The sequence below is a fragment of the Bos taurus genome, chromosome 22, assembly GCF_002263795.3.
Source record: "Bos taurus isolate L1 Dominette 01449 registration number 42190680 breed Hereford chromosome 22, ARS-UCD2.0, whole genome shotgun sequence".
NCBI lineage: Eukaryota > Metazoa > Chordata > Mammalia > Artiodactyla > Bovidae > Bos > Bos taurus.
The window spans coordinates 10,844,532-10,867,896 of NC_037349.1; the positions used below are offsets into that span (position 1 = coordinate 10,844,532).

Genomic DNA, 23,365 nt, shown 5'->3' on the forward strand with positions numbered 1-23,365 from the left:
GACTGACTGTAGGCAGGAATGAGGCTGTCAGAATTTGTTAATTTAGTATTGTCTGAAAATTAAATTTGCTCATCTAACAAGCTTTCATTAATCAGTTTGTTTGTAGATCATTCCTCTCACCCTGGCTGTAGGCTATGATTGGGGGAAATAAAGGGGAGGATAGGTTAATTGAAGCAATTGGCCAGCAACTCCATAATTTAGCAAGAATGTCTTGATAGATATCAGATACCAGACTGAATGTATCAGAGCTTAAGGCTCAGAAAGTTTGCTTGAATGCATTTTAAAGAGGACAAAATGAAAATGACCAAATTCACAGATGGCACATGGTAAAGAATCTGCCTGCCAATGCAGGGGACACAGGAGATTTGGGTTTGATCCCTGGGTTGGGAACATTCTTTGGAGGAACAAGTATTCTTGCCTGGAAAATCCCATGTACAGAAGAGCCTGGTGGGCTGCAGTCCATGGGATCACAAACAGTTGGACACGACTGAGCACATATGCAGTTTTCCTTTTATGTAGAATGATATCAGTAATTTTCAGTCTATATGATGTTAAAAAAAAAAAGTAAAATAAGAAAAAATTGGCTGAACTAACTAAAACAATAACCAAAAAAGCAAAGATAAGAAAGAGTTGTTGGCATGGTATAATTTGAAAGTTTGAAACAAAAAATATTTTACTTAAATAGTGAAAAGCCTATTTAGATAAGTTACCTTAAGAAGTATTAATGCCAAAAATGTAGATTATTGTTTTTACATGAAGTTATTATCCATAAGATAATAGGTATAATTAAAAAATACTTTTAGTGTGAAAGGATGAGAAATAGTTTTTATAATTTTCATCTCCTTTCTTTTCCACATTTCTGTTTTCACTCTGCTTTGGACCTGGGGCTCTGAGGCTTTCCAGCAGCTGTGATCCTTGAACTGAGTCAGGGAGTTCTGTAATCTCTGTGGGGCCAAGAGACACATGGATTTACAGTACTGTTGGCTGAGGTTAGGGGTTTAGTTCATGGTTGTGAAATATACATCTGTATGGGCACATATTTGTATTCTTTGTTGGTCCAAAAAGGATTTGAAGTTGTTTACAAGAGTACTTAAAAATTACAACAGGACAGCATAAATTTAAAAGAGTAGCATGGAAATTAAAGGAACAAAGCGAGACACTAGGGACATAAATACAGCAGGGGATGGTGCTAAAAATTCTTGTCGTTAAAACCTGCTGTGGGTTTTCATGCTGGAGTAATTGGGGCACTGTAATTGGAGAAGGAAATGGCAACCTACTCCAGTATTCTTGTCTGAAGAATCCGATGGACCAAGGAGCCTGGCAGGCTACAGTCCAGGGGGTCGCAAAAGAGTCGAACATGACTGAGCAAGTAGCACACAATTGGGGCACTGCACTCTGAACATTGACCTTGTTAATACTGTGTTTTGGGAATCGATAGTTTCAGACATACTCAGCCTAGTGAGCGCAGGACACAAATAACACATGAAGCACACATACCTGCACACGTGCTCGTCCCCTTCCTACCTAGTTTTTCAAAGAAGTTAGTTTGGCATTGAGAGTCAATTCTGCAGACTATTAGCATTTCCTCTTTTATATTTATGGGCATAGATGGCAATGCATTTAAATTATAGTTCATGTTAAACAGTTTAGTATGTTTAAAATGATGTTTCAAAATTGATGTTATAGAAACTAATTTTTAAAAAACCAATCTGCTTACAGTATGGTACAAAATCTTTCCTTAAAGCAATATACTTCACAGAGTGAAATGGGCCAGATCTTAGGAGCTGTATAGGTTTTTAGAGTTCCTTGATCTAATCCATGTATTCACATGTAATCTCATTTTGATTAGCTTTTCCATGTGGTATTCCCTATTATAGTAAGGTATTTCTCACAAATTATACAAATTTACAGCCTAAATTTATATAAATTATATGTCTGTGGCCTAGAGTAGAAATATCAAACTCTAGAGAAGTGGTAGTGGTAATGCTGAAGATCTACATGGGTCTAAGGTGGTATGATTGTTTTTGGCACAGAATTATGTGACCCTGCACATTCAGTGATATTTTGCAAAGCATTTTAAGTAGTGAGTACATAGTAGACACACTTTCCAGGTAGTGCTCGTGGTAAACAGTCCACCCGCCAGTGCTGAAGACGTAAGAGACACAGGTTTGATCCCTGGAAAAGAGCATGACAACCCACTCCAGTATTCTTGTCTGGAGAGTCCCATGGACAGAGGACCCTGGTGGGCTGCAGTCCATGGGGTTGCGGAGAGTTGGACATGACTGAAGTGACTTATTTAGCATGCACTCGCACAGTAGGGTTACTGGAAACAAAATTTTTCATATTAGTTTTAATTGTGGCAAAGACTGGCCAGACCATACTGGAAAAGCCACTATGCCCTGTTTCTGCAGACCAGAGTGTGAGAAGAGAGAGATACGATGCTGCCTGCCTTGCAGGTCTGGTGTGCAGATCAAATGAAATGAATGATTTCTGTGGCAGTGCTTTGAGAATGCTGAAGATCTACATGGGTCTAAGGTGGTATGATTGTTTTTGGCACAGGAAAAAAGTCAGTCAGAGTATTTGAAGATCACTCAAGAAAAAGATCAGCAAGAATCGTTGGCCTTGGAAGAGTTAGAGTTGCAGAAGAAAGCAATCCTCACAGAGAGTGAAAATAAACTTCGGGACCTTAAACAAGAAGCAGAGACATACAGAACTGTAAGTTTAAACACTATTCAGGGCCCTGGGCTGTGGGGTTATTTGTATTAATACATGAAAACTCTTACTATCTCTACAGTCAATATAAAGTTGTAGCAAAGACTTTGTTTAGATACACATATACGTGTGCTCCTGGAAATGGCAACCCGCTCCAGTATTCTTGCTGGGGAATCCCGTGGGCAGAGGAGCTTGGTGGGCTAGAGTCCATGGGGTCGCAGAGTCAGGACGCAGCTGAGCACGCACACATACGTACACTCCATTTTAGATAGTCAGAGCTATTTGTGGGAGTGGTTTGGTGTCTGCCTATGGTGCTCCTGACTCTCTGCCTTTGGTTGACTGTGTTTGTCAGGCACTCACTCCGATTCTGTGCCCTCAGTAAGCAGTGCAGCATCCTTGCTCCACTGCTTACTCACCTTCGTCCTTAGGAAGAGGCCTCCTTTTGTAGGCAGCACTTGCCCTGACACCTTCTTACCTCTTCACCTTCATCTCATGCCATGTCTGGACATAATTCATTTTCTGTTTGTATCAGTTTAGTTACCCTGTTGCTCTACTTTTAGACTTAATTTTTCTCCCGTTTTCCCATATTAAAAAATCATCCTGTGATGAGCAGGTAAGTATGTCTATCTCAGTGTTCACATTTTTAAGGCCCTCTGTTCTTTCTCTTAACAGTGCATGAAATATTTGACCTATTAGGAGTGAATTAATAGTACTTAGACTTTTTAAGCCTTTTTGCTCTGATTTAGACAGTGAAACAGTCTCAGTTCTTATGCGTATTTCTAAACTGTGTCTTACTAGCCCACTTCCAACATTTTGTAAGGTGGCATAGTCAAAGGGAATGGGTACTCAGGAGGCCTGCATCTTTCACTTGTTAGCTTTATAAATTAATTATACCTTAATTTCCTTACATGTCACATGAAGAGGTTGGATCTGATAATTTCTTAATACCATTCCAGTTCTGATATTCCTTGGCTCTGCCTTAATTAGCTCTTTTTCCTTCAATCAAGATTGATATTTTCATGAGATAATAATATTTTACTATTAACTTTTTCTAAACTACTTTGGTAAAATTTGGTAAATTACTTTGATGTAAGTTCCTTCTTTTTGAAAAACATGTTCTAAGTAATAATTTTTTGTGTAAAAGCCAGATACATTATTTTTCTTTCAAAATTAAGTTATAAAAGTAATAGAATACTATAATAGGGCTTTTTAAAAACAGAAAAAAACACTGATCTTTCAACCAACAATTACTGTTATCTAGTTTATCATTTCCCCCCGCCACTATCCGTTCAGAATGATTTTGAAAAGTAGATAGTTGAAATAGTTACCCAAATAGAATCTGGAATTATGAGCTGTGTAAAAAATAGAATGTTTTTTTTCATTACATGATTCCTTTAGGAACCGAGCACAGATTCTTTGCCCTTTCTGGTGTTTGATATGACACGCAAAATTGTTTATCTAAATTGTAATTTTTAAGGAGGTGTGGACATCGTGTTGTGTATATCATTGCTAATAAATTAAAAACACATCTGTTTTCATTAACAGAGAATTCTCGAATTAGAAAGTTCTTTGGAAAAAAGCTTGCAAGAAAATAAAAATCAATCAGAAGATTTAACTAGTCATTTGGAAGCTGAAAAAAATAAGCACAATAAAGAAATTACTATCATGGTTGAAAAACACAAGACAGAATTGGAAAGTCTGCAGCATCAGCAAGATAACATTTGGACTGAAAAGCTCCAAGTCTTAAAGCAGCAGCATCAGACTGAAATGGAAGAACTTAGAGAAAAGTACGAGCAAGAGAAAGAAACATTGGTGAAAGACAGAGAGACACTCTTTCAGGCCCACATAGAAGAAATGAATGAAAAGACTTTAGAAAAGCTTGATGTGAAGCAAACAGAATTGGAATCATTATCGTCTGAACTGTCGGAAGTATTAAAAACGCGTGACAAGCTAGAAGAAGAACTTTCTGTACTAAAGGATCAAGCTGATCGAGTGAAGCAGGAATTAGAGGCCAAGCTGGATGAACAGAAAAATCATCACCAACAACAGGTTGACAATATCATTAAAGAACAAGAGATTTCTATCCAGAGAACTGAAAAGGCCTTAAAAGATGAAATTAACCAACTTGGGCTTCTTCTGAAGGAAAAGGACAGGCATTTAAAAGAACATCAGGCCCGTGTGGAAAGTTTAGAGGCAGACATCAAAAGGTCTGAAGGGGAACTCCAGCAGGCATCGACTAAGCTGGAGCTTTTCCAGTCACTGCAGAACACAACGCATGAGCAGGCTAAAGTCCATGAGGAGCAGCTGGCCCAGTTGCAGCAGCAGTTGTTGGATTTGGAAACAGAAAGAATTCTTCTTACTAAACAGGTAGCTGAAGTTGAAGCTCAAAAGAAGGATGTTTGTGCTGAGTTAGACGCTCACAAAATCCAGGTGCAGGATCTACTGCAGAAGCTTGAAAAACAGAATCGTGAAATGGAAGAAAAAGTGAAATCTTTAACCCAGCTCTCTGAATCCCAACTTAAAGATAACAACACAGAGCAGGAACAGAGAAAGCAACTCTTAATGGAAAAGGAAAATGTTATTTTACAAATGAGAGAAGCCCAGAGCAAAGAAACAGAAATACTCAAACAGAAATTATCAGCCAAGGAGGACAGTATTCGTGTTTTGCAAGAGGAATATGAAGCCAAATTTAAAAATCAAGAGAAAAAGATGGAAAAAATTAAGCAGAAAGCAAAGGAGATGCAAGAAATATTAAAGAAGAAATTGTTGGATCAGGAAGCCAAACTTAAAAAAGAGCTTGAAAATACTGCTCTGGAGCTCAGTCAGAAAGAAAAACAGTTCAATGCCAAAATTTTGGAAATGGCACAGGCTAACTCAGCTGGAATCAATGATGCAGTATCAAGACTGGAGACAAACCAAAAGGAGCAAATAGAAAGTCTCACTGAGGCACACAGGCGAGAGCTCGATGATTTCATAGCAGTCTGGGAACGGAAACTTAGTCAGCAAGCTGAAGAACTTCAGGAAAAACATGATATCCAGTTACAGGAGAAAGAACAAGAGGTAGCAGAACTGAAGCAAAAGATGCTCCTGTTTGGGTGTGAAAAAGAAGAGATGAACAAGGAAATGGCATGGCTGAAGGAAGAGGGTGCTAGGCAGGATACCGCGTTAAAGGAATTACAGGGACAGTTGAAGCAGAATGCTGCTCTCATGGATTCTCTCACACAGAATGAGGCTAAACTAAAAGCTGAACTTGAAAAGCTGGAGGTTGACTTGAATGGCTCTCTGAAGGAAAACATTTTTCTTCAAGAGCAAGTAGCTGAACTGAAGGTGCTGGCAGAAAAAGACAGGCTCAAGGTTTTGGAGTTTACTGAGAAGCTGAAAACCACAGATGAAGAATTCCAGAGTCTGAAATCTTCACACGACAGCAGTAAGAAAAGCCTAGAGGACAAAAGCCTGGAATTCAAAAAACTGTCCGAGGAGCTAGCAGTTCAGCTAGACATTTACTCTAAGAAAACCGAAGCCTTACTACAGGCTAAAACAAGTGAGCTCATCGACATCAGCAGTAGTAAAATCAGTGCCATTCTCTCTAGAATCTCCCATTGTCAACAGCACACAGCTAAAGTGAAGGAGGCACTACTAAGCAAAACTTGCCAGGTTTCTGAATTAGAAGCACAACTTAGACAGCTAACAGAAGAGCAGAATATACTAAATAGTTCTTTTCAACATGCTGCACATCAGTTGGAAGAAAAAGAAAGTCAGATTCAGAGCATGAAGGCTGATATCGAAGGTCTTGTTACAGAAAAGGAAGCCTTACAGAAGGAAGGAGGAAATCAGCAACAGGCAGCTTCAGAAAAGGAATCTTGTATCACACAGTTGAAGAAAGAGTTGTCAGAAAACATCAATGCTGTCACCATGATGAAAGAAGAGCTTAAAGAAAAAAAAGCTGAGATCAGCAGTCTTAGTAAACAGCTAGCTGATTTGAATGCTCAGCTTCAGAATAGCATCAGCCTAGCTGAAAAAGAAGCAGCCATCTCATCACTAAGTAAGCGACATGATGAAGCACAGCAGGAATTGCTGGATCAAGTGCGAGATTTATCTTTGAAAGTTGAAACTCTGAGTAAAGAGAAAACGTCTGCTCTGGAACAGGCAGATCACTTGTCCATTAAATTCTCAGAGTGGAAGAAGAAAGCACAATCAAGATTTACACAGTACCAAAATACTAGTAAAGAATTGCAGGTGCAGCTTGAGTTAAAAACAAAGGAAACCAGTGAAAAGGAAGAGCAGTTAACTTTATTGAAGGAGGACCTTGATCAGCAAAAGAAAAGATTTGAATATTTAAAGAGTGAGATGGAAGATAAGAAGAGTGAGATGGAGAAAAGGGATTTTAATTTAGAGACTGAGTTAAAAACTCAAACAGTGAGAATTGTGGAATTAGAGGAGCATGTTGCTCAGAAAACAATTGAAATTGAGTCCTTAAATGAAGTTCTTAAAAATTACCATCAACAAAAGGATAGTGAACAGAAAGAAATGATTCAGAAACTCCAACACATCCAAGAGTTAGGAGAAGAGAAGGACAACAGGGTTAAAGAGGCTGAAGAAAAAGTCTTAAGACTTGAAGAGCAAGCATCTTCCATGAAATCTGAACTTGAATCTGTGAAGAAAGAATTGGAACATGTGAATTCAATTGTGAAAGGCAAAGAAGAAGAGTTAAAAGCATTGGAAGATAGACTTGAATTAGAAGGTGCTGCGAAATTAGCAGAATTGAAGAAAAAAGCTGAACAAAAGATTGCTGCCATCAAGAAGCAGTTGTTATCACAAATGGAAGAGAAAGAACAGCAATACAGAAAAGACAAAGAAAGCCATCTGAGTGAGCTAACTACAAAACTGCAGGAAAGAGACAGAGAAATTCACATCTTGGAAGAAAAACTGAAGTCCGCGGAAAGTTCACCACAATCTGAAACGTCAGTTGTACCCAGATTGTCAGAAAATGTGGCAGTGTGTACTGAGCAAGAAGAAGCAGATTCCCAAGGCTGTGTGCATAATGCATGTGAAGAAAAACTTGGTGTCTTACAAAGAAATTTAATTGAAAAGGAAATGCTAGTGCAGAGGCTGGAGCAGGAAAAAGAAGAAATAATTTCCTCTCATTCTGAAATACAGTGCAGATACCAGGAGCTCTTAATAAAGATAGAACAGGCCGAAGCAAAACAACATGAGGATCGAGTGATGATAAATCAGCTTCAAGAAGAACTTGAAGGAAAAAACAAGAAACACTCCTTGGTTTCTTCCCAGCATTTGGAAGCAGAAGGAGACAAAAATAACGCAGGGGCAAAGCAGAACTTGGAAAATGTGGTTGACAATGTCCAGAAAACGCTACAGGGGGAGGACTTGACCTGTCAGATCTTGGAGCAAAAAATGAAAGAGCTGGATTCCTGCTTATTGAAAGAGAGGGAAGGACACAGAATTGAAATCGAAGAGCTGACCTCAAAACTTGAAAGTTTACAGGCTCTACAACAGATGAATGGAAAAAGTAAACCCACAGAAGTTTTGGAAGAAGGTGCTGAAGGAAAGTCCACATCACACGTGGTTCAGCCCAGCTCGCTTAGTAACATGGAGGCCGATCACAATGACCTGGAGTTTAAATTAGCAGGGGCGGAGCAGGAGAAGCGGAAGCTGAGCCAGGAGGTGGTTAAACTGCAGAAAGATATTCGAATGCTACGGAAGGAGCATCAGCAAGAACTGGATATAATAAAGAAAGAGTATGAAAAAGAAATGGAAGAGAAAATCAAGTAAGCTTTTATTTATTTTATTTATTGACTGTGCTGGGTCTTTGTTGCTGTGTGCAGGCTTTCTCTAGTTGCCGTGAGCAGAGGCTACTCTTCGCTCGCTCCTCACTGTGGTGGCTTCTGTTGTGGTGCACGGGATCTGGGCAGGTGGGCTCAGTGGTTAGTAGTGCATGGGCTGAGTTGCTCCGAGGCATGTGGGTTCTTCCTGGACCAGGGATCAAACCTGTGTCCCGTGCATTGGCAGGGGGGGTCTTAACCACTGGACCACCAGAGAAGCCCCAAGTAAGTTTTTTTTTTTTTTCCCCAGTATGATTATTTTTAAGGTAATCTTCCCTAATGAAATCTTTTTTGTGTCTTAATACAGTTAAATTTCATAACCTAAATTTGTTAGTATCAAGCATAAATATAGTAAGTTAAATACTGAAGAGAAATAAAAGCAATTAAATGCAAGAAGCAGTGTTTTTCCATGTCTACTTAAGGGGAAAAAACCCTTTCCTTGCATATGAGATGATGATTATTAGGTACATAACCCAGTAATTATTTTTTGTTTTATTATTTTTAGTATTAATGTTATATAGATGTATATGATATATATGGTATATGATGTATATGGTAATTTTAAGTGGAAAATGAAAATTCTCAAATCCTCAGGACCATTCCCTAGAGTTAATCATAGTTTACTTAGCCTTCCAGAAGTTTTCTGTGCCTGGAGACACACACATGCGTGCTCACACACACACACCCTTAAATATGGTTGATACCAGTGAGATCAGACTATATGCACTGCTTTTTTTGTATAACAACAATTAGCTCTTCATATTTTGGTACTCAGACAGGAGCAGGAAGATCTTGAGTTGAAGCACAATTCCACATTAAAACAGCTGATGAGAGAGTTTCATACACAGCTGGCACAAAAGGAACAGGAACTGGAAATGACCATAAAGGAGACCATCGGTAAGTAAACTTTTGAATTCAATAAAAACCAAATGAGAATCAGTCAGCAGTGGCTATTTATAATTTAAGCTTATTCTTTTCACACTGTGCTAAGTGCTTTATGTAATTACAAACAGTAGAAACAAAATGATTCTTGCCCAAGGAAGTTCACTGATGGAAACTGTGCTGCCTGAAAGTGACTTGCCTTTCAGAGGGAAGGAGCAGGTGGAGGAATCTGAAAGCATTAGCTGATTATTACCTGATGAAGGCACTGCTGCTCCCTGAGCAGGATACATTTGATCAATTTGATCAGTTGATTTTAATCAAGTTTATTGATAATTTGGAACAGGGATTCTTACAGATACTGGGATATAGATATTAATTCTTACCTAATATATTTTCTTGTATGTGTCCATTTTTTTATTGATTAGATAAAGCCCAGGAAGTGGAGGCTGAACTTTTAGAAAGCCATCAAGAAGAGACAAATCAGTTATATAAAAAAATTGCAGAGAAAGAAGATGATCTAAAGAGAACGGCGAAAAGATATGAAGAAATCCTTGATGTACCTTATTTTCTCTCTCTCTCTTGAAATTTAGGTGAAATAGATTTCATGGTAAAGAAGACTGGGCTGTCAGATTTCCTGTTTTTCTAATGTAGAGGGGTTTTTTTGGGGAGGGGAGTTCAATGTTATTCAAATTAGTATTTTTCCATTGTTTGCAGATTTATGAGGAGTCTATTTGATTTCTGCTAGGTTTGTAGTTTTCTGATCAATGTCTGCTTACCAGGCATACTTGAAGCAACAGCGTGTTAGTAAGGGGAAGAATGGACTTTCTTCTCTGTCTCCCAGATTCAGATCAAATTGTGAGATCAGCAGACTAAGAATTGAGAGCTTGTGTTTAAGACAGTTAGTGTGTGTATGAGCTTAACTGGGATCTTTCTGGGAGGGCTAGTTAACTTTATTCATCCCTACCCAATTTGCATAGTTTTGTTGATCTCAAGGGAGGAGATAGATGAAAAAAAAGAATACATCAGCCAAATCTTATATGCAGTTGAAAGATAAATTCAGTATACTATTTATTCTACTAGTGGTAGATTAGTGTTGTCATTTTTATGTATAAAGATAAGCCACGAATGCTAGTGAGTATTCAGACTCCAGAATATTTTTGAATATAAAACAATGTAAATTATTCTTTCTTGGAGTGCAGATTCTTAGTTACTGCAAGCCTTAGTTCACAATGTACTGAGAACCATTTGATGATTAGGAATAGGTAAACCAGAGAATCCTGCCTTAGTCTGGCTGTGGCAGCAGTAGAGGTCTGAGCCAGGAATAGATTCTAATCATAATTATTTTAAGTATAATTGAAAAAGCTGAAATTCTGGGATATGTTACATGAATATAAATGTTCAGTTCAGTCACTTAGTCGTGTCTAACTCCTTGTGACCCCATGGACTGCATGCAGCACTCCAGGCTTCCCTGTCCCATCACCAACTCCCAGAACTTACTCAGACTGATGTCCATAGAGTCAGTGATGCCATCCAACCATCTCATCCTCTGTTGTCCCCTTCTCCTCCTGCCTTCAGTCTTTCCCAGCATCAGGGTCTTTTCCAGTGTGTCAGCTCTTTGCATCAGATGGCCAAAGGATTGGAGCTTCAGCTTCAGCATCAGTCCTTTCAATGAATATTCAGGACTGATTTCCTTTAGGTTGGACTTGTTGGATCTCCTTGCAGTCCAAGGGATTCTCAAGAGTCTTCTCCAACACCACAGTTCAAAAGAATCAATTCTTTGGCGATTTTTTAAATATAGTTTTTGAGCTATAGATTTCAGTATGAAAGAAAATTTGAATAATTTCACATTTTCTTATACTTCCGTAGAGTATATGTGTGCAAAGCTTTCAAAAATATCATTGTTTCTTGAATGCTTAGAGAATGTTGGGATTGGAAGATACGTTAAAGCTAGTTTTAGGTTTACTTTCTGTTTGTTTTTTTTGTTTGTTTGTTTATTTAATTTTTTTGCAGAAGGAGAATGAGTTCAGTATAGTTAAATGATTTCCTTAAAACTACAAAGTGAGCAGTAGAGCGCTGACTGTTAGTTTCATGTATTTTATAAAGGCTTCTCTTTAAGAAAGGAACTTGGGGAAGGGAACAGTTATATATCATGGGCAGTTAAGTCAGGGAGCTTCATGTGCAGGGGACAGACTGTGCCAGAGCTGTACTGTTCCCTTTTGTGAACTCTCTCTCTGTCTCTGAATGTGTGTGTCAGGGGACCAGTAGCACAAGGTAGACTTTGCAGGTCACAACACACCTCTGTAGGTAGAGAGGTCAGTGAACAGGGAGACAGGTGACAGTTGACCTCTGTATGGTTCCTTCTGGAAGATGTGGTGTTTACTAGAAGATAAATGGTCCCCCCAGCTTCAGGCTTGGAGCAGTAGAGCAGTAGAGAAAGGAAGTAGAGGATGGGCCAGAGGAGTTGGGTGGACTCTTCCGCAGACCCCTTCCTGTACCTTAGACCAGCACTGTCCACTAGAAATACAATGCAAGCCACAAATGGGATTTAAAATTTCCTGGTATCCACATTAGAAAGAAAAGAATCAGGTGAATTTAATTTTAATAATATGGCAACTGACCCATTATATCCAAGGCATTGTCATTTCAGAATATAGTCAGTATAAAAATGATATATATATTTTATTTAACATATTATATATATATATTAATTCTTTGAGAGTCGGTGTATTTTTGCATGTATAGCCTGTCTCAGCTTGGATTAGCCACATTTCAAGTGCTCATACCTACTACACAGGGTGGCCAGCGGCTACTGTGTTAGACGGTGTGGCCTCAGAGCTGGTCCAGTGCCAGCTCCAGGACTGACTTGGTAATTAAATCAACTCCCCATCTAAACACCCAGATACATACTCTGTCTTGAAGATTTTTTTTTAAAGAGTAAATATAACTAAAAGGTATTAGTATTACCAATACTGAGCACACACCATATTGCTTTGGTTTTGAGACATATTCTGTTACCATTCTCCCACTTAAAAATTTCCAGAATTGGAGTTTTATATGAGATTTGTATGTATTATGTAGTAGTGTTTTTTCCCTCTAAAAAAGCTATTATCGGATCGATGATTTGTCTTAATGATGACATTGTAGAATGGTGTGTTTTTGTCATCCATTAAAGTTATTGTGGGATTTGTTACTAGCAAAGTGGAACACAGAGACAGTTTCACTTTCCTGCCTTTACTGTCTTAGCTCACGTTCTTAGAGTTGCTTCCCCACTGGAGAAAGCTGAGAACTTTGTCATCCTTGATTCATGCCTCCTGTCTTTCTCAGCGCCTAACACATCCGCGTCCACGTCCACACACCTTTTAGGACATGAAATCTGTTTATTTTCCCTGACTTCCTAAGGAGAGAGCAGGTTTCTCCCTTTAACTGTGTTATCTCCAGCATGGTCTCCAACATGTAATAGACTTTCAGCTGTAGTGTTTCACTGAAGCACATTGAACATTCCCCTCCTCTTAATTCCACCACTTCTTCCACGGTCCTGGCTACTGTATTGCATCTGGTCTGGTCTGCTGTATTAATTTCCCAGTTGGCCTCTTTGCTCTTGGTTTTTCCTCTCTTCCTGTCAGAGTGTCTGGAAATGAAGGTGGGGTCGTATCCCCTGCCCTGAGCACGTGTAGTGTCCTCCCTCTGTCCTGGTGCCCCTCTTCTGGGTCAGTCTGTGGTGCAGCCGAGCTCAGCTTTAACTCCTTCTCCTCGTATTTCACCTCTGCTCCTGCTTTTCCTGGCGCCATAAGAGCTCATTCTCACACTTCATGAGTTAGTACTGCTGGCTGTCATCTCTCTTTGGACAGTTTTTTAAGTTTTAAATTCAACTTGTATTTAGAAAAAAAAAAATTGAGTCAAATATGTTCCATGGTTTAAAGATCAAAATAATATAAAAAGTATACTTGGAGGATGGTGCCTAATGAAAATTGCACCCACACTGTTCTCTGTATTCTCTGACCTGTTCCCTTTCTCCCTCCACAGGTGACCGTTAGTCTCTTATGTCATAGTCCTGTGTTTCCTTATGCAGACTGGGAAAAAAAAATTCTTATTAATTCTTATTAAAAAAATTGTTATAAAAAGCTACCCAAAGTTAGCTTTTTGAATGTGCTTTTCTGCAGCATATTGTTTTCAGTTAGGTTTTTTGCAACCCTTTAAAACAGAATGAATTGCACCTGTCTTCCTTTGATATTCTATATTTATTTATATTTATTACTTCCTTTCGACATGTCATTTTTATCATACATACATATGTGTGTAGGAATGTATTAATGTATCTGTCCTCTCCCCTAGACTCTTAGTATCTTGTGGCCAGGTATCTTGCTATCCATGTTGAGTCTTAAGGACCTAGCCAAATGCCTGGCACATACTAGACACTTGGTGAATTTGAAGGCAGTGACACCTGGTAGGCAAGGGAGCATTCCTTTGGGAAAAGATGGTGGTGACATCTGAAAGGAATTGAGTCTGACAAGTAAGGGAGCTGACTGCCTTCTCAACCTCAGAGCAGCCTCACTGGGAGGGAGGCACTCTTACAGCTATGTTAGATACAAGACTGATTTCTTCTTGACATTTAGCACATTTTAGTGATTTGGCTTTGGCATAATAGTCTTTAAAACATAATTTCCATGTATGTGCATAAATAGTTTAGTTTTTCTTACCATTTTTACTTAAGAGTAAGCAATATTGCTCCCCCTCCTCTCTGGAAGAAGACAAAAAACTTTTACAAAGGAAACCACAGACCTGTTTCTTCAATTAGAAATGACACATCAAGGATTCTTTTCTAATTCTTAGTGGGCTTGCTCCAGATTGGTTTCTCCCAGCTGTCAAAGGAAATGTCAGATGTAGCTAATTGTCATAGCAGAACTGGAGCCTAACCAAATTCGTAGCTGTAGAGGTGATCTTTCAGACAAAGCTGGGCCACATCAACAAGACATTCACACAGTATATGTGATGGTGGAATAAAAATGGTAAATAAGCCAGAACTGCAGGCAGTTATAGATTTACAGTAGTTTCTGGTCAGTAATGTGTGAGGGGTGGAGGCTATATTTGAGTGCCTCTGTGGCAGATGTCGGAGGCTAGTTACGAGAGACCTCTGCTTCGCTTATGTTTTGAGAAGGGCTTCATTCTTTTTTTATTTGTTTGAATTTTCATGACAAATTATAAGTTATCAAGTTATTTAGACTTTTGAGGTGTCTCATGGTTCGTTTCTTTATTTTGTGCCTCTGGACCTGTTCTTGAGAATGATGACATTTCTTGGTTCTGACAAGTCAGCTTCTGTTAAATCAAGATACCTGCTTATGGCTGTTTTCCTGTTTAGCCTCTTACTCAGCAAATACTTGTCCTGTCTTCATTACTCAAATCTGATCAATATTCCAACGCCAAATGTCCTTTTAGCACAAAGGTTATTGCAAGATTTATAAGAGCAAGGAGTGGTCCAGACTGCTTTATACAACAAATGATGGCAATTATCAAGACAAATGAAAAAATGTTAAGATGGGCAGGCCTTTTAGCAGGGCAGTCAGAACAGAAGAGAGAATGATTTGTCTGCCAAATTTTGTACGAAGAGTTTTCAACCAATAAGTGACATATTACTTCTGCAGCCTTGTCTGTGTTCTGCCAAGGTCAAGGCAAATGGATACCTTACATTAGTTAGTTACTGATATATTGGACAGTTTTTTTTTCCCTTCAGAAATGGATTATAGTTGAACACTTTACTCCAAAGAAGAACTGGTATGGTTTTCAGTCTGATATGTAGGAGACGTGCAGGTTTGCTAACTAAGACAGAGAACCATCTTGACTTGAGCAGCCCATCCCAAGGAGCTGGGGGAGGGAAAAACCCATACTTCTTTTGATTAGTAAGCGTCTAGCTAGTTGATTTGTGCTGTGCATAAAGCTAGTTTATATTGGATATTTTCTGGAAATTAAATCCTAGTATGGAAGTCTTAAAACATAGATTGTGTATTATAGTTCAGTCACAATGCTGTCACACACCTGTATGTTGCTTAAACCTGGGAACCCGAGTTTAAGGGTCAGGTTGACGAGCTTTATGGGGTGGGGATAAGAGGACTAAAGGTGGGAAAAGTGATCCTAGGAATAATGAGCAGCTTTAAAAAGGGCTTGGAGTTAAAAGTGAGGCATGAATGGAAGTTTTCAGAGCACAGAAATGAATGACAATAAAATAGTGGTTTATATTTCAGAAAATATGTAGGTGTTTGCTTCTCCTCCAGAGGTAGTTTGCAATATCATGTTGCTTCTTTACTGCATTCTTTTTGAGATGTTTGTTAACATATATATCTTTTTTTATTCCAAAGGCTCGTGAAGAAGAAATGACTGCAAAAGTAACGGATTTGCAGACTCAATTTGAGGACCTGCAGAAGAAATACCAGCAAAGGCTAGAGCAGGAGGAGACTCCCGGCAGCGATAAAGTGAGGGGACCTGGACTGGGCTTTACTCAGTCCTTGAAAACATTGTCGTTTTTGTTGACTCGCCTCCTACTATGCACACCTACCTCATCTAACCCTAACAAAAATCTTTGAAGAGAGAAGTTGTAGCCTCTCTTTATAGAGTATGAAACTAAATTTCAAAGAGATTAAATAAAATGTTGGCACTCACACAGTAAATGTTGTATTGGGAATATAAATCCACTCTACCAGACTTCAAACCTAGGTGTTTCTGTGATACCAAAGCTTCTCAGGCTTCCCTGTGGAAAGGACAGCAGAGGACAGTTAACCTTGTAGCCCTGGGGCAGAGCCAAAAACAGTCCATAGAATGTATCTCAGTTTTAGATTTTTATATTTTGTGTTAAAAATTTAAACACATTTTATATTCTACTCTATAATATATCCTTATTTGTAGTCACATAAAAATGGTTTTCGTTATATACCTTTGAGAAAAACAGTGTTTTCTCCTTGGTTGTAGATGCAAGGGGATTATTTTGGAAAATTGGGTTCAATTCAAAGAGATCTGGCACTACATATCTAGGCTTTTTTATAATCCCAGTCTTTAAGTAAAAATGATGCTATGAAAGATGGACCATGTTTACCCTGTGGCTTCTTGACCTGCTGTGCACCCCAACAAATGCATATCCTCAGGGCTTGTGAGCCCTCATTCGAGAGGCCAGGGCAGTGTGCCGTCCTCCTTCTGATATGTTCTAACTCATCTAGTGTGATCTTCATAGCACTGTCAAGAGGGCCATGGGAGAGGTGGACACTGTTCATGGCTTCATCCTCCAGAGTTATAGAGGATTCATCACAGAAGTCAGTGACCAGATAGTAATTTTCTAGATAACCAGTTGCATGGATCAGTTTTCCAAAATGGAGAGAAAAGGACTTTATAAACAGCTCTGGAGAAGGAACTGGCAAACCACTCCAGTATTCTTGCCTGGGAAATCCCATGGACAGAGGAGCCTGACGGGCTACAGTCCATGGGGTCAAAAAAGAGCTGGATGTGACTGAGTGACCAAATAACAACAGCAAGACCACTGGGCCACTTGGTGCACAGATTCTGGGTTTTAGCAATGAGCCAGTTTCCTTTCTTTCTTCAATAGCTACTAGTTACATTTAATATTTACTTTTTTTTATTTTTAAAATTTTTTGCCACTTGGTCACTATTTGAATATACTTGGTACTGTGAAATGTTGCTTCCTATGAGATGGATACATGTATTGTACTCTCTAAGGTGTTCTCCTCAGTATCAAATTAAGTACTGATGTTGTATAAAGTGGCCTTGAGACCTGTGTCAAGATGCCAGAGTATTGAAACGTTGTGAAATTAATATTCAGGAGGTCTTTTGAGTCCTTTAACTTGTAGCATAAGAAAGGAGAGAATATCCTTAATTTTTATTCCTGCTCTAAAAAAATGTTTTTCTATTTTATTCTTTTTGAATTTTTATTATTTTCCTTCTTGAACATCTTTGGTGCTTCTGAGAGGTCTTGAACTATATATCAGTGTTGAGTTGGGTGAGAAATAATTTGTGATTATTGCATACAGTGGATTCCCAGAAATGGTCCTTTAGAATTTTCCCTAAAGAGCCCATCTGTTATAAATAGATGTTAATGTGTTTAGTTTTTAAAATTGTACAAATAATAGATAAATATATTCTTGTAAAAAAAAAAAAAAAGATAATACAGATGTATATAGATAAACCGTTCCTGGTGGGTGCCTTCTTTTCCCAAGTGGTCATCATTCTTAGGAGTTTCACAAGTGACCTTCTAGTCATTTTTCTTGGTGTTTACCTGTGTTTATGTATATTTACCTCTGGAGGAGGAAATGGAAACACCCCTCAGTATGCTTGCCTGGAAAATTCCGTGGACAGGAGTCTGTCAGGCTACAGTCCATGGGGTCACGGAGTGGGATACAGCTGAGCAACTGAGCGCACACATGTATATTTACATTGTAATAGTTTATATAGCAAAAGAGACCAGGTTTAAAAGCAAGTAGTTAAAGTTGCCTCATGTCAAATCTGACCACTCTCTTAAGACTGTAACACTGAATTTTTGTTTCCTTGTGATTTCATATTGTTCCATTTTATTGTTTCTTGTAGATTTTAGTGTATGGACTTATTTCTTTCTTTTTTTTTTTTTTTCCATTTTTAGGTAACAATTATGGAGTTACAGGTAAGACTAGTTTTTCATTGAATTTGAGTGAAGGTAATCCATTTTCAGGAGCATTCTGTATTTTAAGTTAAAATATGAAGAGACTTGTTTTAACAAGGAAGAACTTACCAGGCAGTATAGAAATGTGTCCAAGTGATGATGAAACGCACAGTCTCAGATCTGACCTTTTGTTCTTTCAGACACAACTAGCACAGAAGACTACTCTAATCAGTGACTCAAAGTTGAAAGAGCAGGAGTTCAGAGAACAGGTACAGGTCTATTTGGTGCTTTTAATTTTGAAATGACTTCCTTGATTTATATAAGTATATTCTTGGAACTCATTTAGCTAATTTTTTAAAAAGAACTGATTTAATACTCATTTAATAGTTGGTTTTCCAATCTTGTCTCACAGGAAATTTTATTTTTAAATCTGAAAGTGCTGGAGGATATCTTTATAAATTTGTGATCACGTATATTTAAACAGGAACATTTGCATCCTGTTATTCTAGTGCTTAACATGTTGGATAACAATTTGTAATGACTTAAGTTCTATAGAAGAAGCTTTTATCAGAGGGAAAATACATTAACGTCAGTCTTTCCTGCTTTTTCCTAGTGGTTATAGTGTCTTGGTCTAATATTATTTGTCCGTAAGTTATCTAGTGATTAAGTAGGATCGTGTGTGCACACCTAGAAGGATGCACAGGCATGCAGACACCAGTATATGTATACCTGTGGTGCATGATACTTAGTCTTTTTCCAAACTCTGGAGGAAGAGTGACCTAAGTCAACTGGCTGAGTTTGAAGACTAAGTCTTTAGGAGTTTTCCAGTTTTTTACAATTCATATGTACATATAAATGTTGATAATTGTTGAAACTAGGTGACGGGCATTAACTGTAGTATACTTTCTGTATTTGAGTATGTTTGAAACTTTTCATAATATTTTTTAAAAAATTCCCAAAGATAGATACTAAGTCCCAGTGTTACCTTATTATTTTTTTTCCTAGTGTTTTTGCTTTTCTCATCTATCTCAAGTTTACTGCTTTAAAATTCTCTTCTCTTAGCACACGCAAGTCTTCAAACTGTCCTAGCATAACAATTTTTGTACTGATTATTTTTATAGTAGTAAACACATAAAATTGACCATTTTAATCATTTTAAAGTACACAATTAGTTGACATTTAGTTCATTCACAGTGTTCTGAAACCATCGTGATTATCGAGTTCCAGATCATTTCATGACCCTCAAAAGAAAAAACCCTGTACCCATTAAGCATTCATTCCCCATTACCTTCTCCCCAGTATCTCACAACCACTAATCTGTTTTTTATGTCTGTGGATTTACCTGTTCTGAGTAGTTTATATAAATGTGCTTACTCGTTCAGTTGTGTCTGACTCTTTCCGAGCTCATGAACTATAGCCCACCAGATTCCTCTGTCTGTGGGGATTCCCCAAGCAAGAATACTAGAGTGGGTTGCCATGCCCTCCTCCAGGGCATGCTCAACTAATCAAAATACCTATTTTGAGTATTTTATGTAAATAGAATCATATAATACATGACCTTTCTAACCTAGCCTCTTTCACTTAGCATAGTGTTTTTAGGGTTCATCTATGTTGTAATATTTGTTAGTACTTCACTCCTTTTTCTGATGAGTAATAATATTTCATTGTATGGATGATACTACAGTGTGGTCATCAGTTGATGTGTGTTTGGATTGTTTCTTGTTGCTATTCAGTCACTAAGTCATGTCTGACTCTCTTACTCCATGGACTGCAGCATGCCAGGCTTCCCTGTCCTCTCTGTCTCCTGGACTTTGCTCAAATTTGTATCCATAAAGTCAGTGATGCTATCTAACCAGCTCCGGTTATGCTATCTAACCAGCTCATCCTCTGCCACCACCTTCTCCTTTTGCCTTCAGTCTTTCCTAACATCAGGGTCTTTTCCAGTGAGCTGGCTCTTCACATCAGGTGGCCAAAGTATTGAAGCTTCAGCATCAGTCCTTCCAGTGAATAGTCAGGGTTGATTTCCTTTAGGATTGACTGGTTTTATCTCCTTGCAGTCCAGGGGACTCTTGGGAGTCTTTTCCAGTACCACAATTCAAAAGCATCAGTTCTTCAGTACTCAGCCTTCTTTATGGTCAGCTCTCACACCTGTGCATGACAACTGGAAAAACCATAGGTTTGACTATACGGACTTTTGTTGGCAAAGTGACGCCTCTGCTTCTTATTATGCTGGATTGTTCTCCCTTTTGCCGATTGTGCATAGTGCTGCTAGGAACACTGTTTACAAGTTTTAGTTTGAACACTTCTTTCCTTCTTTTGAGTTACGTACTCATTAATGGTATTGCTAGAGCATATGGAAGTTACTTGTTTAGCTCTTTGAAGAGCCTTCAAATGGTTTTACATTGTGGATACTATTTTACATTCTGATCAGTAAAGTATAAGAATTTCAATTTCTTCACATCCTCCCCAGCAGGTGTTTTGATTATAGCTATCCTAGGTGGTATGAAGTGCTATCTCATTATGGTTATAATTTGTACTTCCCTAATGAGAGTCCCTTGGACTGCAAGGACATCCAACCAGTCCATTCTGAAGGAGATCAGCCATGGGATTTCTTTGGAAGGAATGATGCTAAAGCTGAAACTCCAGTACTTTAGCCACCTCATGTGAAGAGTTGACTCATTGGAAAAGACTCTGATGCTGGGAGGGATTGGCGGCAGGAGGAGAACGGGACGACAGAGGATGAGATGGCTGGATGGCATCACTGACTCGATGGACATGAGTCTGGGTGAACTCCGGGAGCTGGTGGTGGTCAGGGAGACCTGGCGTGCTGCGATTCATGGGGTCGCAAAGAGTCAGACACGACTGAGTGACTGAACTGAATGACTGATGATGTTAAGCATCTTATCATTTGTGTATCTTCTTTAGGGCAGTGTCTTTTGTTCATTTTTAACTGGGTTATTGAAAAGAAGAGAAGTGAAAAGCAAAGGAGAAAAGGAAAGATATAAACATCTGAATGCAGAGTTCCAAAGAATAGCAAGGAGAGATAAGAAAGCCTTCTTTAGCGATCAATGCAAAGAAATAGAGGAAAACAACAGAATGGGAAAGACTAGGGATCTCTTCAAGAAAATCAGAGATACCAAGGGAACATTTCATGCAAAGATGGGCTCGATAAAGGACAGAAATGGTATGGACCTAACAGAAGCAGAAGATATTAAGAAGAGATGGCAAGTATACACAGAAGAACTGTACAAAAAAGATCTTCACGACCCAGATAATCACGATGGTGTGATCACTGACCTAGAGCCAGACATCCTGGAATGTGAAGTCAAGTGGGCCTTAGAAAGCATCACTACAAACAAAGCTAGTGGAGATGATGGAATTCCAGTTGAGCTATTCCAGATCCTGAAAGATGATGCTGTGAAAGTGCTGCACTCAATATGCCAGCAAATTTGGAAAACTCAGCAGTGGCCACAGGACTGGAAAAGGTCAGTTTTCATTCCAATCCCAAAGAAAGGCAATGCCAAAGAATGCTCAAACTACCGCACAATTGCACTCATCTCACACGCTAGTAAAGTAATGCTCAAAATTCTCCAAGCCAGGCTTCAGCAATATGTGAACCGTGAACTTCCTGATGTTCAAGCTGGTTTTAGAAAAGGCAGAGGAACCAGAGATCAAATTGCCAACATCTGCTGGATCATGGAAAAAGCAAGAGAGTTCCAGAAAAACGTCTATTTCTGCTTTATTGACTATGTCATAGCCTTTGACTGTGTGGATCACAATAAACTGTGGAAAATTCTTCAAGAGATGGGAATACCAGACCACCTGATCTGCCTCTTGAGAAATTTGTATGCAGGTCAGGAAGCAACAGTTAGAACTGGACATGGAACAACAGACTGGTTCCAAATAGGAAAAGGAGTTCGTCAAGGCTGTATATTGTCACTCTGTTTATTTAACTTATACGCAGAGTACATCATGAGAAACGCTGGACTGGAAGAAACACAAGCTGGAATCAAGATTGCTGGGAGAAATATCAATAACCTCAGATATGCAGATGACACCACCCTTATGGCAGAAAGTGAAGAGGAACTCAAAAGCCTCTTGATGAACGTGAAAGAGGAGAGTGAAAAAGTTGGCTTAAAGCTCAACATTCAGAAAATGAAGATCATGGCATCCGGTCCCACCACTTCATGGGAAATAGATGGGGAAACAGTGGAAACAGTGTCAGACTTTATTTTTGGGGGCTCCAAAATCACTGCAGATGGTGACTGCAGCCATGAAATTAAAAGACGCTTACTCCTTGGAAGGAAAGTTATGACCAACCTAGATAGCATATTCAAAAGCAGAGACATTACTTTGTCAACAAAGTTTCATCTAGTCAAGGCTATGGTTTTTCCCTGTGTTCATGTATGGATGTGAGAGTTGGACTATGAAGAAGGCTGAGCGCGGGAAGAATTGATGCTTTTGAACTGTGGTGTTGGAGAAGACTCTTGAGAGTCCCTTGGACTGCAAGGACATCCAACCATTCCATTCTGAAGGAGATCAGCCCTGGGATTTCTTTGGAAGGAATGATGCTAAAGCTGAAACTCCAGTACTTTGGCTACCTCATGCGAAGAGTTGACTCATTGGAAAAGACTCTGATGCTGGGAGGGATTGTGGGCAGGAGGAGAAGGGGACACCAGAGGATGAGATGGCTGGATGGCATCACTGACTCGATGGACGTGAGTCTGAGTGAACTCTGGGAGTTGGTGATGGACAGGGAGGCCTGGCGTGCTGCGATTCATGGGGTCGCAAAGAGTCGGACACGACTGAGCGACTGATCTGATCTGATCTGATCTGATTGTTTTTTGTTGTTGCTGAGTATCTTAATAGATATATGATTTGCAAATATTTTCTCCCATTCTGTGGGTTGTCTTCAATTTCTTGATAATGTGCTTTGAGGCACAGAAATTTGATGTTTTTCCTTTTGTTGTCTCTGCCTTTGGTGTCATATCTAAGAAACCATATGTATTAATTTCTTTTTGTCTATATTCTGTATTGCACATTATAAAAATCTAGTGGCTATAGCAGTCTTTTTTTAAACATTATTTCCATATGAATCTTGTGATTGAAATATTTGTTATTTTTAGATTCACAATTTAGAAGATCGTTTGAAGAAATATGAGAAGAATGTATACGCAACAACTGTAGGGACACCTTACAGAGGTAGGAGTGATTTCTCGTCATGTTATCCATGCATATCTTGTGTTGGGGGACTTCTGGATGATTTTTATTTTTGTCTTTGCTAATCTCATTCTTCAGA

General features: G+C 38.8%; 1 protein-coding gene across 13 annotated transcripts in view; it reads left to right on the forward strand.

Moving 5' to 3' along the window:
* Positions 1-23,365, forward strand: part of GOLGA4 (golgin A4) — a 130,333-nt gene that overhangs the window by 68,666 nt on the left and 38,302 nt on the right. For all 13 annotated transcript variants that reach the window (XM_059879789.1, XM_059879793.1, XM_059879791.1 and 10 more), the window contains 8 exons: positions 2,560-2,715; positions 4,258-8,498; positions 9,328-9,449; positions 9,860-9,990; positions 15,785-15,898; positions 18,067-18,087; positions 18,267-18,335; positions 23,193-23,268. In XM_059879789.1, coding sequence (XP_059735772.1) covers positions 2,560-2,715; positions 4,258-8,498; positions 9,328-9,449; positions 9,860-9,990; positions 15,785-15,898; positions 18,067-18,087; positions 18,267-18,335; positions 23,193-23,268 — 4,930 coding nt within the window. The remainder of the gene's footprint in view (positions 1-2,559; positions 2,716-4,257; positions 8,499-9,327; positions 9,450-9,859; positions 9,991-15,784; positions 15,899-18,066; positions 18,088-18,266; positions 18,336-23,192; positions 23,269-23,365) is intronic.